The sequence below is a fragment of the Schizosaccharomyces pombe genome (genome assembly GCF_000002945.2).
Source record: "Schizosaccharomyces pombe strain 972h- genome assembly, chromosome: II".
In the NCBI taxonomy this organism is placed as follows: Eukaryota; Fungi; Ascomycota; class Schizosaccharomycetes; order Schizosaccharomycetales; family Schizosaccharomycetaceae; genus Schizosaccharomyces; species Schizosaccharomyces pombe.
The window spans coordinates 1389145-1402621 of record NC_003423.3 but is presented as its reverse complement, the minus strand read 5'-3'; the positions used below and the strand labels follow the sequence as shown (position 1 = coordinate 1402621).

Genomic DNA, 13477 nt, shown 5'->3' with positions numbered 1-13477 from the left:
GTAAACTTCACAAAAGATGTCAATTTTTCAAACTGTTTGAAATAGATATATATTTCAAATTTTAATATCTACCATCTCTAGCGGCTATGCCCGAGTGGTCTAAGGGGGCAGATTTAAGAGGCCTCGGCCTTGATCCCTGCTGTTGTAAAACGCGAGAGTTCGAACCTCTCTGGCCGCAATATATTTTTTACAAATTTGTTTGATGACTCGCAATAGCGCGTTAATTTGTAAACAAAACAACATCTTGAATTCTTAATTTTGCGCCAATTCTCTTTTTTTCATTTATAATGATAGAATAATATATGATCTCGAGTTATTGCTGTGATCCTTCGAAAATACAGAATGCAATATTACAAAATATTTGCAAAGTGGATTCGTATAGTAAGTGATGTTTTTTGCAAGAGAAAAGACAACTGGCTTGTTTCGCCCATTGTCTAAATTAAATTATTCCGGAATTAACTCTTTAAAAATTATCTGGTAAATTATTTTATAAATCTAATAAATTTTGGCTGGAAACATGAACCTTCTTACCGTGCATTACCACCCTCGTTAGTATAATAATCCACAAGCATTCTTTTAGCATAGGACAAAAACTCTGTTCCTTTTTCCATTTCTTTTCCCTTTTTTATGATACTTTTCTCGATTTATTTGTCAAACCTATCGAGTCATACTGTCCGTCTTATTATTCTCCTGCTAATAGATGCATAAAAATAAAGGAGGTTTTACGAGATACCTTACAGTTTGATATCTCAGTGCACTGAAAATACATGGTTTCTTAATGGACTGACACTACGCAAACAACAACAAATTGCCGTACAAAGATAAAAAAGACAACAACATTCAAAATGTTGAACAGGTCTCTTCTTTTTCGTAATTTGAGGCTTGCTAGACCTCGTCCTTTTTTGCCCCTTGTTGGCAAACGGTTTGTGACTGAGAAAAGCCAGTCGCAAGAGGAAAAGGACACATCAAAAATCACCGAAAACGCAAAAGAAGAAGTTAAACGGGACACTTCTTCACTTGCGAAAGAGTCATTAAAATTACTTGATTTAAATGGTTTGAATGATGAGTCCTACACTGGAGACCCTGGAAAAGGACCCGAGTATACTAGTTCAACGATGCTAAAGCGAGAAAAGCAGGCTCGTTATGCATTTTGGGGTTTCTTGGGATTAACGGGAGGTGGTTTACTTTACTACGGTCGTCGCTATGGTCCTGATGAGAAAGAACTAGAAAAGCAGTATCCCGCTGCTGGTTATTCCCCTTCAGATTGGTGGAATAGGGTAAAGGCCCGTACAAATAACTTCTTCTCTTACTATCAGGAGCCTGCATTTGAAAAGTTGCTCCCTGATCCTCTTCCTGAACCTTATAATCGACCTTATACCTTGGTCTTAAGTTTGGATGATCTTTTGATTCATAGCGAATGGACTCGTCAACATGGTTGGAGAACTGCAAAGCGTCCTGGTTTAGATTACTTCTTGGGCTATCTCTCCATGTACTACGAAGTAGTCATCTTTACTAGACAGTATTTAGCAACTGCCAAGCCTATCATCGATAAGATTGATCCATACCACGTAAGTATTAGTGCCGTACTTACTCGCGAGTCAAGCAAATATGAGAAGGGTAAGGTTATCAAAGATTTATCTTACTTGAATCGTGACCTGTCTCGAGTGATCATGATCGATACGAATCCCGAGTCATGGTCCAAACAGCCTGATAACGCAATTGCCATGGCTCCATGGACAGGAAATCCTAAGGATAAGGAATTGGTCGGATTAATTCCTCTTTTGGAGTTTATTGCTATCATGGATATTAAAGACGTTCGTCCAGTTCTTAAAAGTTATCAAGGTAAAAACATTCCCCTTGAGTATGCCCGCAGAGAGGAAAAACTACGCACCAAGTTAATTGAAGATTGGAATGAGAAGAAGAAGAAAGGCAGTTCCTTTTTGTTTGGAGGACGGAGTGTATCTGAAGAGCCACCCAAATTAATCATTGATATACAGCGTGAGCGACAAAAGGCTGCTTATGCTGAATTTAAAAAGTATATTGACGAAAATGGACCTAAAATGCTTGAAGAAGAAAAGGCTCGAGAGGCTGAACAAAAAACAAGCATCTTTAATCTTCTCTTCCATCCAGAAGAGGTTCAGCAACAACAGTTAGAACAAATGCAGCAACAACAATTTTCACCCGAAACAAATGCTTCCAAATAGGCTTTCGATGAAACCCGTGTCAGCGTTTCCTTCCTGAAGAACATTCAAATGAAATAAGAAAAAGGAAAAATTAAACAATAATACGTCCCTTGTGCTTGTTGCTGACTGACACAATGCGGTATTCCGCTTTATTTTGTTCTCTAATTTATGAGAAAATGTAACAACTTTCAAGTCGTATCATTCTGCTTATTTTGGCTTCGTTTTGTCTCATGCCCATGTCTTAATACTTCTTTTACAGGACGACAATTTTGCTTTGGTACTTTGGATTCCTTTTCTCCACCCAAGCTCCGTTCTTTCTAATTCATTTCTCCTACGTTTCCAAGGGTATTGGTGCAAATTCGAAATCTTATTCAAAATTTACTTCTTATATTCAATTCAACCTACAAAAAAGTATTCTTTTAATTTTTTCCTTACTGGTTTTTTTTGTGTACGGACCATGCTGGGAATACGCTGGTCTTCCGAGTTTTTGTTCCTTTATACTGCGCACTTAAAGTGTTTACCTTCTTGGGTCATCCTATTTAAAAATTTGACTGACTATGTAAATTTCCACCAAAACAGGGTATCTATGAATTCTTGTATATAAGCATCAATCAAGGGTTTCCTTCATTTTCGTAATAATAATAATATTGTCCATCTATTTTTTTTTTACTTTTAGTGAGAATTTACCACTGAGTTCCAAAGAAAGCTTTATGTACTGCACTATGTGTATTATCCTTTGTTACCTATGCTACCCTTTAGCCTACTACTACCACATGTGGACTATATGTATTAAAAGAAACTACTAAGAACCAACCACTTTAAGAGCCCACACATCATACCAAACAAAAAACGGGTTAGCTCGCCTGTTATACTATAGTTGAAACAGGATAAAAAGGAGTTTTTACAATATTTCACAAGTTGGTGTGAGTTATGAGACTGAAGGATATAAGCAAAACGGCTACGTTGGCGTGGTCGCCCCGCGGGGTGAATGATAACCAAGCTCTGTTAGCGTTAGGAGGATATACCGGGACGGAGGGTTCTAAAAACAGCGACACCTTGCTTGAATTGTGGAATGAAAATCCTGAATCACAAAAACCCGTTGGATCTATCGACGTGAAGACTAGATTTTACGATTTAGCATGGGAGAAATCGTTAGATAAGCCCATGGGTGTAATCGCTGGTAGTTTAGAAGATGGCGGTATTGGATTTTGGGATCCTGCTGCTATTTTGAAATCAGATGAAGCGTCCGCTTCAATTGCTACCTATAAATCCGAAAACGGCTCGATTCTCGGCCCTCTTGATTTCAATAGATTACAACCCAATCTTTTAGCCTCTGGTGATAATAAAGGTGATGTTTGGGTTTGGGATATCAAGCATCCACAACAGCCTTTCGCTCTCCCAAAACAAAATCGCTCCTCCGAAGTTCATGTGGTTTCTTGGAATAACAAAGTTTCACATATCTTAGCTTCTGGTAACGCTACTGAATACACTACCGTTTGGGACGTTAAGCTTAAACGCCAAGTCTTGAATCTATCATATTTGGGTGCCGCCGGTGTTAGCGCAGCTACCGGAGCGGTTAACAGTATTGCTTGGCACCCTAATAATGCCACTCGCCTTGCAACTGCTATTGATGATAATAGAAACCCCATCATCCTAACGTGGGATTTACGCCAACCTACTGTTCCTCAAAACATCCTTACCGGACACCAAAAGGCTGCACTCTCTCTTTCGTGGTGCCCTGAAGATCCAACGTTTTTGCTAAGTAGTGGAAAGGATGGGCGTGCTATGGTTTGGAATGTTGAAACTGGCGAATCTTTGGGCAGTTTTCCTCGTTCTGGTAATTGGTATACAAAAAGCTCTTGGTGTCCTTCTAATTCCAATCGTGTTGCTGTCGCTTCTTTGGAGGGTAAGGTATCTATCTTTTCAATTCAAAGCACAAACACCGACAAGAGTCAAGAAGCCTCTATTAAAGGTGCTACCTCCATAGATGATAACGAATTTTTTAACAATTTGCCCTCCATTGCTGGATCACAAGAACCTTCGTTTTCACTACCTCTTGCTCCCAAGTGGTTTAAAGTACCTGTTGGTGCTCGATTTGGCTTCCCCAACAAGATCGTTAGTTTTTCGCCAAATTCTAAAGAGGTCACTATAACCTCTGCTCCCGATGAAGTTGAGCAAGATGAAGCTAAGTCCTTCCATTCTTCCGCCAAATTTCAAACTGAAAAGGAAATTACTGATTTTTGTCAGAAAGGTGTGGAAGAATCCGCCTCCGAAGAGGAGGCCATAAATTGGAAGCTACTTATGGCCGTCAGTAAGCGCGCTTCTAGGTCTAAGTTTGCTGAACTTTTGGGTTATAAGACATTAAAACCAAAAAACGATGAGGATGACAGCAAGGTAGACGAGTCTGTTGCCAAGGATTCAACAACACCTAATGAACTTTCAAAGAATGCTAATAATGAGAATTATGATGATGATTCCTCTTTTTATGGGAAATTAGCCGAAAGTGTGCAAGAAGTATCTATAGCTGACAAGAAGGATGCTGAGATTGTAAAAGATTCATTTAAGATCTTCAATCCAGAAGATTCTGACTTAGAGAAAAACATCACTGAGGCGCTTCTTACCGGTGATGTTTTATCGGCCGTGAAAGCTTGCCTTGAGGAGAAAAAAATATCTGAAGCACTTTTCTTATCCACCTTTGGTGGTAAGGAATGTCGTAAATGCGTAAGAGACGCGTTTTATGAACTTCAAGAACACAAACCTTCATACATGCGTCTATCTGCATGTATTGCTGATAACGATTTACAAAATGTTGTAGATAACGCAGAGGTTAGTGAATGGAAGGACATTTTTGTGTTTATTTGTACCTATGCAACCGATGATGAGTTCGCTCCATTGTGCAGTACTTTGGGACAGCGTCTTGAAGACCTCGAAGATGAGAAATCTATCAGATCTGCTGAATTTTGTTATATTGCTAGCAAATCATTACAGAGTTATGCTAACCTTTGGTTGAAGCAGCTAGCTACTTCAACTAAGACATCTAAGGCAGCTTCGGCATATGGTGCTTATGTGGAACAACTTACTAAACTGATGGATAAAGTTAGCATGTTCCGCTCCATCGTTGTCTACAAAGATGATGAGCTTTCGGCAACGAAAGATTGGAAGTTGGCTGGTCTTTATGAGGTTTATATTGCATACGCTAAAATCTTGAGTGCTTCAGGAAAATTTGATGATGCTATGAGCTATCTTAATCTTGTACCTACAGAGTTCCCTGGCGCAAAAGAAGAAATTCAAAGATTGACCATGTTGCTTGAGCCCCATGCAGTCCCTCCTATCCATCAAATTAAGCAAACTGGATATGCGCCTGTACAACCCAAAACTTCTCAAGCGTCCTCCATACTTCCAACGGTGCCACGAACGACTTCATATACTTCGCCTTATGCTACAACATCATCCCACATAACGCCTGCTGATGTCCACCCACTTCCTCCTCCCAGTACGTCTACCACTGCTGGATGGAATGATGCCCCCATGCTTGGTCAGCTACCTATGAGACGTGCTGCTCCTTCTATGGCCCCGGTAAGAAGCCCATTCCCTGGTGCTTCAAGTGCTCAACCAGCTGCAATGTCCCGTACTAGCAGCGTTAGCACCCTTCCTCCTCCTCCTCCTACTGCATCCATGACTGCAAGCGCTCCCGCTATAGCATCACCACCTCCTCCTAAGGTCGGTGAGACTTACCACCCTCCTACGGCAAGTGGTACGCGTGTTCCTCCAGTGCAACAACCCAGTCATCCAAATCCTTATACACCTGTAGCACCCCAGTCACCTGTTGCTGCTGCTTCTCGTATTTCTTCCTCTCCAAACATGCCTCCCTCAAACCCTTATACACCAATTGCAGTGGCTTCTTCAACTGTTAACCCTGCTCATACGTACAAGCCTCATGGCGGATCTCAGATAGTTCCACCTCCTAAACAACCCGCTAACCGAGTGGTGCCTTTACCACCCACAGCTTCTCAGAGAGCTTCTGCTTATGAGCCCCCAACCGTCAGCGTTCCTTCCCCATCCGCTCTTTCTCCCTCCGTGACACCTCAACTCCCTCCCGTTTCCAGCCGTTTACCCCCAGTTTCTGCTACAAGACCTCAAATTCCTCAACCACCTCCTGTCAGTACTGCGCTTCCAAGCTCTTCAGCAGTTTCACGACCTCCAATTGCAACGTCTGCAGGCCGTTCTTCTACCGCTGCATCAACTAGTGCACCATTGACATATCCTGCTGGAGATCGTAGTCATATTCCTGGTAACTTGAGACCTATTTACGAGATGTTAAATGCTGAACTGCAGCGTGTATCCCAGTCTCTACCCCCTCAAATGTCTCGTGTAGTCCATGATACTGAAAAGCGATTAAACATGCTGTTTGATCGCCTTAACTCTAATGTTTTATCAAAACCTTTGACTGACGAATTACTCGCCCTTGCTACTTCTTTGAATGCTCATGATTATCAAACTGCGTCGAATATTCAAACTAACATCGTTACTACACTTGGTGATCAGTGTGAACATTGGATCGTTGGTGTTACCAGACTTATCACTTTGAGTAAGTCTACTACCTAAACGAAATCAAAATTACGTTTTTAAGTATTAGGCATTTGATATTAGTTTGATGTTTAGCTATTTAGCCTCATGTAGCTAAGGAAGGTGAAGGGAAATAGTTTTGTGAAGGATCTATATTTATATTGTTGATGTTTATGACATGACTTTACCGTTTGCAGCCTGGTACACTTTAAGTTGTGATAGCATGAAACTGGCGAATTTCATGAAACTGCAACTTCTTTTGTAGACTCTTTGATCCCTAAACATTTAGAGGCTTGATGAAAATAGTTCGCCGAATAGCACATTACGTTGACATTAATTTCCATATTTGTTTTTAAGTACTTAGTAAGAATCCCCGTTGTTTAAAAGGTTTTATGCGGGTAATGTTAAATACAAGCTTATCCAGAGTCCTGTTAATCGGTAAAGTTGATTCGGATGAGATGAGATAGTCGATGAATTCTTGAAATAACTTCAGATGGAAACATGAATGCCGATAAAATAATTAGTGTCCAAGTTTCTCTTCATTTGCATTTTACTTTCACTCATGGCGAACTTAGATGTAAGCTTTTACTGGTTTCGAATTTTGCATGGTCATTACATATGTTTTGAACTTCAGCAGGATTAGGAGTTGAGTATTCTAAAACTGAAGTCATTTCCATCCCACTTTTCTGGAGTAGTAAGCATGACGCGACACCTTCCTTATTGGATTCATCAGGTTGTGAACATGAAGGAACAATGGAATCTCGTATTTCGTTTTCTTTTTTAAACGGTATTTTCTCCGTTATCAATATGTCTTTAGACGAAGGAATTCTGTCGCCAACAGTCTCATTAAAAGCGTTTATCGCAATGTTACTTCCATTAGAAGGCGGTTTATACGATGGGAGGTAATCAATCGAAGTTAATAAATAATCGATCTGTTCGTTCTCGCTAAAGAATACCGATTCATGAAGCTCACCTGGCTTCAGCGAGATGGCTGGGACATTACTTGAAGCTATAGGGTTCGCAAGATGTCCGGTGGATTCCTTAGCATTAATCGGCTTTTCGGTTTTTACGTGCGGTTGAGAACCATGCGAATCAGGAAATACACTTTTCACCGAACTCACAAATTCGGATAGATTTTTTTTTAGCCAACCCACTCTTCTTGTTGATTTCTTATCCTCCCTTGAAATTGGAAATCCCAAATTTTGCTCTACCTTGGGATTGCTGATTTTCTGTGGAACAGAATTTGACTTTGATGCACTTGGAGGTAAAGGAAAGAACACCTCTTTACAATATTTGGCTGTTGGCCGTACATCGGGGTTCCAAGCTAACAAACAAGGAATCATCTTTGCATGACCTTCTGGACAATTTTGCGGAAGCAACTTCTGGATGGGATATGGTTTTGTTGGAGGAAGCATAAATCCCAGTCTCTTTGCTAATTCTTTCGCTTGAGACCAATAATGTAGTGTATCTAATTCATCAATTCCTGGATTGCCCAAAATTTCGCAGACGCGATTGAGTTGGTCGGTCTCATTCCTACCAGGGAAGAGAGGTTTTAAAGAGTAAATCTCGAAAACAATGCATCCAAATGCATAAAGATCTACAGAATGGTTATATGATCCACTTCGTAACAATAGCTCGGGAGCCCGATACCAACGCGTCGATACATACTCAGTCAATGGGTCACTTGAAACAGATGGACGCGCTAAGCCAAAATCTCCAAGTTTTATGGAGTACCTTGACGAAATGGGCTTGGGACTGATCCTTTTGACAAGAATATTTTCAGGTTTGATATCTCGATGCATGAATCCATGCTTGTGAATATGCTCGATTCCACTGATTATTTGCAGAAGTATATTAAATGCTGTTTCCTTTGTGAAAAGTCTTCCTTGCCGCCTTTTAAAAAGCTGGAATAGATTGCAATCCATAAACTCCATAACTAAAAATATATTGCGATAGGGGTCCATAAACGTCTCCAAGAGATCGATTAAACAAGGATGCTTTGAAATTTTTCGTAATGCCTTTTTGTTAGACTCGTAGATAATAGGATTTAAAAAATGCATGCGATAAACACAGTAATTCAATTTTGTCGAGCTTGAGCTGAACGACGTTGAAACATCTTTGGTTTCTTCTTCTAAGATTTTAAGTACTTACCAAGGATTCTCTCAGCTTCAAAAGTTCATGCTTTGGTTTGGGCTTGCTACTGTTCTTTAATTTCTTCACCGCAACCTTCACAATTGTTAGATTTCAGAAGTTTGTTTTATTCTTTTCTTACTGTTTCGTAAAGTCCGTTTTTTTCTTTTCTTTGAGCTAAATATACCGTTCCAAAGCTGCCATCACCGAGCTTTTGCTTAACCAAATATCTATCTTCAAATATGACTTGTGTCAAATCTAACACTGAGTAAATACTTTCATTACTCATTGTATCTGTGTTTTCAGTAAAATATGTATAGTGGTAGAAATAGAAGCTGAGAATGGGTTTGTTTATGTTTGTTTACATTCCAACATATTACGCGCTTGGCTGCATTTACTCACCAAGCTCCTGCTAAAGAGCTTAGAATGAGTAGATCTTTAGATTAAACTTCAAGAATTACAATAAATATATGTTTTTAAGTGAATTACCTGAATTTCAAACATTTTCCCATTGCAGATCGATCGTCATCTCGTAAACTTCGTTTTGGAGGAATATTTTTTTATGAAAAGTTTTTATTGAATATTTTTTATTTAATAAAACTTTTTTCTCAACAAATTTGATTAAGAGGCTTACTGTGCTTAGTCGACTCATTTTTTCGCACTTCAACTCATCCTTTGCCAACCATTCGTAAGGACGTGGTAGTTGATCTTTTGCTTGATACATCTATTTTTTTTTACTATTTTTAATAGAATCATATAATTTTTTAACTCATTATGGCTACTCAAAACTACAAAGTTGCTGATATCTCTCTTGCTGCCTTTGGTCGCAAGGAGCTCGAAATCGCTGAAAATGAGATGCCCGGTTTGATCGCTGTTCGCGAGAAATATGCCAAGTCTCAGCCTTTGAAGGGAGCCCGTATTGCTGGTTGCCTTCACATGACCATCCAAACCGCCGTCCTCATCGAAACTTTGGTTGCTTTGGGTGCTGAAGTTACCTGGTCCTCTTGCAACATTTATTCTACTCAAGATCATGCTGCTGCTGCCATTGCCGCCACTGGTGTCCCTGTTTTCGCCTGGAAGGGTGAGACTGAGGAAGAATACCTCTGGTGTATTGAGCAACAATTGAAGTCTTTCCCTAGTGGTAAGCCTTTGAACATGATTTTGGATGATGGTGGAGATTTGACTGCTCTTGTTCATGAGCGTCACCCTGAACTTTTGGTTGACATTCGTGGTATCTCTGAGGAGACCACCACTGGTGTTCACAACTTGTACAAAATGTTCAAGGAGAACAAGCTTAAGGTTCCTGCTATTAACGTTAACGACTCTGTTACCAAGTCCAAGTTTGACAATCTTTTTGGATGCAAGGAGTCCTTGGTGGATGGTATCAAGCGTGCCACTGATGTTATGATTGCTGGTAAAGTTGCTGTTGTTGCTGGTTTTGGTGATGTTGGTAAAGGTTGTTCAACTTCTCTTCGTAGCCAAGGTGCCCGTGTCATTGTCACTGAAGTCGATCCCATCAATGCCCTTCAAGCCGCTATGGACGGTTTCGAAGTCACCACTATGGAAGAGGCTGTTAAGGAAGGTCAAATCTTTGTTACCACCACTGGTTGCCGTGACATTATTCGTGGTGAGCACTTCAACGAAATGAAGGAGGACTCTATCGTTTGTAACATTGGTCATTTTGATGTCGAGATCGATGTCGCTTGGTTGAAGGCTAACGCTAAGGATGTTGTTAACATCAAGCCCCAGGTTGATCGTTATGAATTGAAGAACGGTCGTCATATCATTCTTTTAGCTGATGGTCGTCTCGTTAACCTTGGTTGTGCCACCGGACATCCCTCTTTTGTTATGTCCTGCTCTTTCACTAACCAGGTCCTTGCCCAAATCGCTTTGTGGACCGATAACACCAGCTATCCTCTTGGTGTTCATATGCTTCCCAAGAAGTTGGATGAGGAGGTTGCCCGTCTTCATTTGGGTAAACTCGGTGTCAAACTTACTACTTTGACTTCTGTTCAATCCGACTACTTGGGTATCCCTGTTGACGGTCCTTACAAGGCTGATCACTATCGTTACTAATCTATTCTTATCATTTAGTTTATAGAATTTATTTTGAAGTTATAATTACTTTAAAAATGTTTCAGCCTCTTTTTTTTGCATGAGTGATGTTTCAACAGCATCTATGTCTCTATGTCGCCATGAAATGCATTAATGTTATTCAACTGGGTTTATGTGGATTTCAGGTCAAACATAATAAATGTTTCTTTCTTTGCATAGAATAGCAATTAACGTGCTTTCATTAAGAAGATTTGATGAATATAACATATGAATTGCTTGACTTGTAAACCAATCTGCGATGTATTTCCGTAAACGAAAAACATATCTTCCCTTGATCAAACAAAGGAAATTAAGTATAAATTCATTAAATTAATGTAGGAATATGCAAACCACCGAATTTGAAAGATAGGTTTAGATGAAGATGAGTTACTGGAAATGAAAGTAAGATGCTAAGACAGTACTAACCTACGATTGTTCATCAACCGTTTCTTCCGAAAGCTGCTTTTTAATGGCTGGAAGTTTTCTCTGTTGATAGTAGTTGCTGGAAGTGTTAGTAAAAATACAAGAGACCAAGATGATAAATAGAATACATACTCGAATATACGCTCGCATGCAGCAGCGTTCTCACAGTCCTGAAGAATAACCAAGAAATCACCTTCTTCGTAATTCAAATCGACCGCAGAGTTGGTGTATGAATTTAAAACTTTAGGAGACACAAGTGCAACATGATCCAAGATAGTGTTATGTGCTTCCAATAAGTGGGATAGCGCAGATCGCTCAGCTTGATCAAAACCGGCGGATTTCAACAAAGGTTCATTCCAAGCATCTAAAAGAAATGGCGCAAAGTTGTTATTTTTAATAAGCAAAGAACGCGTACTAATTCCATTATAATCACTGGTGGTAATTACAAATACATCAGATGGATCCATTTTACGGCGTGTACGGATGTAGTTCTTTAATGGATCGATCGGAGAATTAAGAAGCAAATGCTGCGACAGTTTTTCTGGTTTCAAGACCCTATCCTTGAGAGATTCGGAAGGATTCATTATAACAGCCTTTGCATCGAGCAACCATATCCAGCCAGCGTCGGGATACTCAGCCAAAGTTTCCCTCAAAGCTGGGATAATACTCCAAGTACCATAGACACCATACCTCGCTTGAATATCGCGGGCTTTCTTGTGGACTAGGGTATAGCCATGACGCAAGGCATACTCTGTACGATCAGAAAGCACTTTATCCAGGAAGACAGAGCTGGAGTCAGATCTACTTGAATCATAATGGTCGTCAAAACTAACAATCAACATGACTACGGAATCAGGATCTTGTGGAGATGTTTTCGCCTTAGAAACACCTTTGTATGAAGAGGAATGGGCACTGGGAGAACCAATCGAATTGGAATAAACAGGCATTGAAGACTTTAAAGAATAAAAGCCAAAAAGCAATAAAACGATGGCCAAGAGACCTAAACTTTTTCCTCTACGAGAAAATAAACGAAAGTTGAACATCTTGCAGAATACAAAGTAAAAAAGTGCAAAACAAACAGTTTGCGAGAAAAAATGAGTTGGTTATGCGCGTCTATGGAACAAGATAACGGTTTAAAAGAATAAACCTTAGGGGTTTTTTAAATGTGCAAATAATGTAGAAAAGAAGGTAAGAGAATATCTGTAAATCGAGAAGGTATAAATAGAGAAGAGAAAAAAAGGTATAAAGATCTGGGTCGTAAAGAAAATGGAATATATATGGCCCTTTTTTAAATGCAAATAAATGATCCAACGATATATACGCGAGTATATCCGAAAATTAAAACAGTAAAGATGTTACAGAGGGCGTTTTCACTAAGAAATACGAAAAACCGGATAATGAAAGAAACCTTGCGAGAACACAACGCCTAGCTTTCAAAATGAGCCTTTTTGTCAAGCTATATCGGCGATATTTAAAAAAGAGGAAGATTCTACAATTTAAACAACAATAGATTATAGCTTATCCTGACAACAATCCTTTTACACCGTTTCAAAGACTACGAGTCAAGATGGACTGGTTATTGATATTGAATATGATTTTTACAGAAATCAGGATCCACCCAACCACGTACTAAGAGCAGAGAAACGTTGCTTTTATAATTGGCAGCAACTTGGCTGTATTTGTAGTCTGCGTGTTCGACATTCGAAGGATTTTGATTAACGTGTACGATGCATCCTACCTAACGTACTCTAACGTGTTTTTAGATTTTTTTAGTGATATTGAAATTATACTTTAAACTGTTATAGCGTTATACCCGGTGCTACTCATTATATAGCGAAAATCATAAAAGTAAATAGTAAATAGAGTAAGATTGAAGATGAATTGAATCAGAGTCGATGAACTTCTATTGACTTAAAAAATTATGTATGTAATTAATAAAATATCATCTTGTTTTTTCTACTAACAAATTTTTACAGCGGTTATATACAAGCTTCGGCGTGTATAGTTGGTTTATATAAATTGCAAGCAAAGTGTACACCATTTTTTTTATTATTTCCATATAAAGAAAAAAAAAAAAAAAA

General features: G+C 39.3%; 5 protein-coding genes, 6 long non-coding RNA genes and 1 other non-coding gene across 12 annotated transcripts; 4 read left to right on the top strand and 8 right to left on the bottom strand.

Moving 5' to 3' along the window:
• The first annotated feature begins 80 nt into the window (after nucleotides 1-80).
• SPOM_SPBTRNALEU.05 lies at nucleotides 81-178 on the top strand. The gene is given in 2 exon segments: nucleotides 81-118; nucleotides 135-178. It is a non-coding gene; the product is annotated as a tRNA-Leu (tRNA).
• A 391-nt stretch (nucleotides 179-569) lies between these two features.
• SPOM_SPNCRNA.5166 lies at nucleotides 570-810 on the bottom strand. The gene has a single exon (NR_194522.1). It is a non-coding gene; the product is annotated as a non-coding RNA (long non-coding RNA).
• On the top strand, nucleotides 794-2834 carry tim50 (TIM23 translocase complex subunit Tim50). The gene has a single exon (NM_001021478.4). The coding sequence runs from the start codon at nucleotides 846-848 to the stop codon at nucleotides 2202-2204; it is 1359 nt and encodes a 452-aa protein (NP_595583.2). The 5' UTR covers nucleotides 794-845; the 3' UTR covers nucleotides 2205-2834.
• SPOM_SPNCRNA.5165 lies at nucleotides 955-1290 on the bottom strand. Its single transcript, NR_194521.1, has one exon. It is a non-coding gene; the product is annotated as a non-coding RNA (long non-coding RNA).
• SPOM_SPNCRNA.5164 lies at nucleotides 1671-1958 on the bottom strand. The gene has a single exon (NR_194520.1). It is a non-coding gene; the product is annotated as a non-coding RNA (long non-coding RNA).
• A 150-nt stretch (nucleotides 2835-2984) lies between the features above and the next one.
• sec31 (COPII-coated vesicle-associated protein Sec31) lies at nucleotides 2985-9277 on the top strand. Its single transcript, NM_001021477.3, has one exon. The coding sequence runs from the start codon at nucleotides 3114-3116 to the stop codon at nucleotides 6786-6788; it is 3675 nt and encodes a 1224-aa protein (NP_595582.1). The 5' UTR covers nucleotides 2985-3113; the 3' UTR covers nucleotides 6789-9277.
• On the bottom strand, nucleotides 5430-6557 carry SPOM_SPNCRNA.5163. Its single transcript, NR_194519.1, has one exon. It is a non-coding gene; the product is annotated as a non-coding RNA (long non-coding RNA).
• Nucleotides 7310-9168, bottom strand: mde3 (serine/threonine protein kinase Mde3; the record flags this gene model as incomplete). Its single annotated transcript, NM_001021476.1, has 3 exons — nucleotides 7310-8767; nucleotides 8901-8975; nucleotides 9022-9168. 3 exons carry the CDS (start codon nucleotides 9166-9168, stop codon nucleotides 7310-7312), a joined length of 1680 nt encoding a protein of 559 aa, NP_595581.1.
• A 272-nt stretch (nucleotides 9278-9549) lies between the features above and the next one.
• SPOM_SPBC8D2.18C (adenosylhomocysteinase) lies at nucleotides 9550-11183 on the top strand. The gene has a single exon (NM_001021475.3). It carries the CDS (start codon nucleotides 9654-9656, stop codon nucleotides 10953-10955), a length of 1302 nt encoding a protein of 433 aa, NP_595580.1. The 5' UTR covers nucleotides 9550-9653; the 3' UTR covers nucleotides 10956-11183.
• SPOM_SPNCRNA.5162 lies at nucleotides 9747-9947 on the bottom strand. The gene has a single exon (NR_194518.1). It is a non-coding gene; the product is annotated as a non-coding RNA (long non-coding RNA).
• SPOM_SPNCRNA.5161 lies at nucleotides 10205-10441 on the bottom strand. The gene has a single exon (NR_194517.1). It is a non-coding gene; the product is annotated as a non-coding RNA (long non-coding RNA).
• On the bottom strand, nucleotides 10955-13086 carry gmh4 (alpha-1,2-galactosyltransferase Gmh4). The gene is made up of 2 exons (NM_001021474.4): nucleotides 11529-13086; nucleotides 10955-11475 (listed from the first exon to the last, which is right to left on the bottom strand). Exons 1-2 carry the CDS (start codon nucleotides 12437-12439, stop codon nucleotides 11400-11402), a joined length of 987 nt encoding a protein of 328 aa, NP_595579.2. The 5' UTR covers nucleotides 12440-13086; the 3' UTR covers nucleotides 10955-11399.
• Between the last annotated feature and the right edge of the window lie 391 nt (nucleotides 13087-13477).

What these genes read in the sequence shown, in the direction of transcription:
- tim50 (NM_001021478.4), top strand. Translation starts at nt 846, where the DNA reads ATGTTGAACAGGTCTCTTCTTTTTCGTAATTTGAGGCTTGCTAGACCT.
- sec31 (NM_001021477.3), top strand. Translation starts at nt 3,114, where the DNA reads ATGAGACTGAAGGATATAAGCAAAACGGCTACGTTGGCGTGGTCGCCC.
- SPOM_SPBC8D2.18C (NM_001021475.3), top strand. Translation starts at nt 9,654, where the DNA reads ATGGCTACTCAAAACTACAAAGTTGCTGATATCTCTCTTGCTGCCTTT.
- gmh4 (NM_001021474.4), bottom strand. Translation starts at nt 12,439, where the DNA reads ATGTTCAACTTTCGTTTATTTTCTCGTAGAGGAAAAAGTTTAGGTCTC. An exon ending in GCATGCGAGCGTATATTCGA is followed by an intron (nt 11,476 to 11,528) that starts GTATGTATTCTA and finishes TAACACTTCCAG; the next exon opens with CAACTACTATCAACAGAGAA.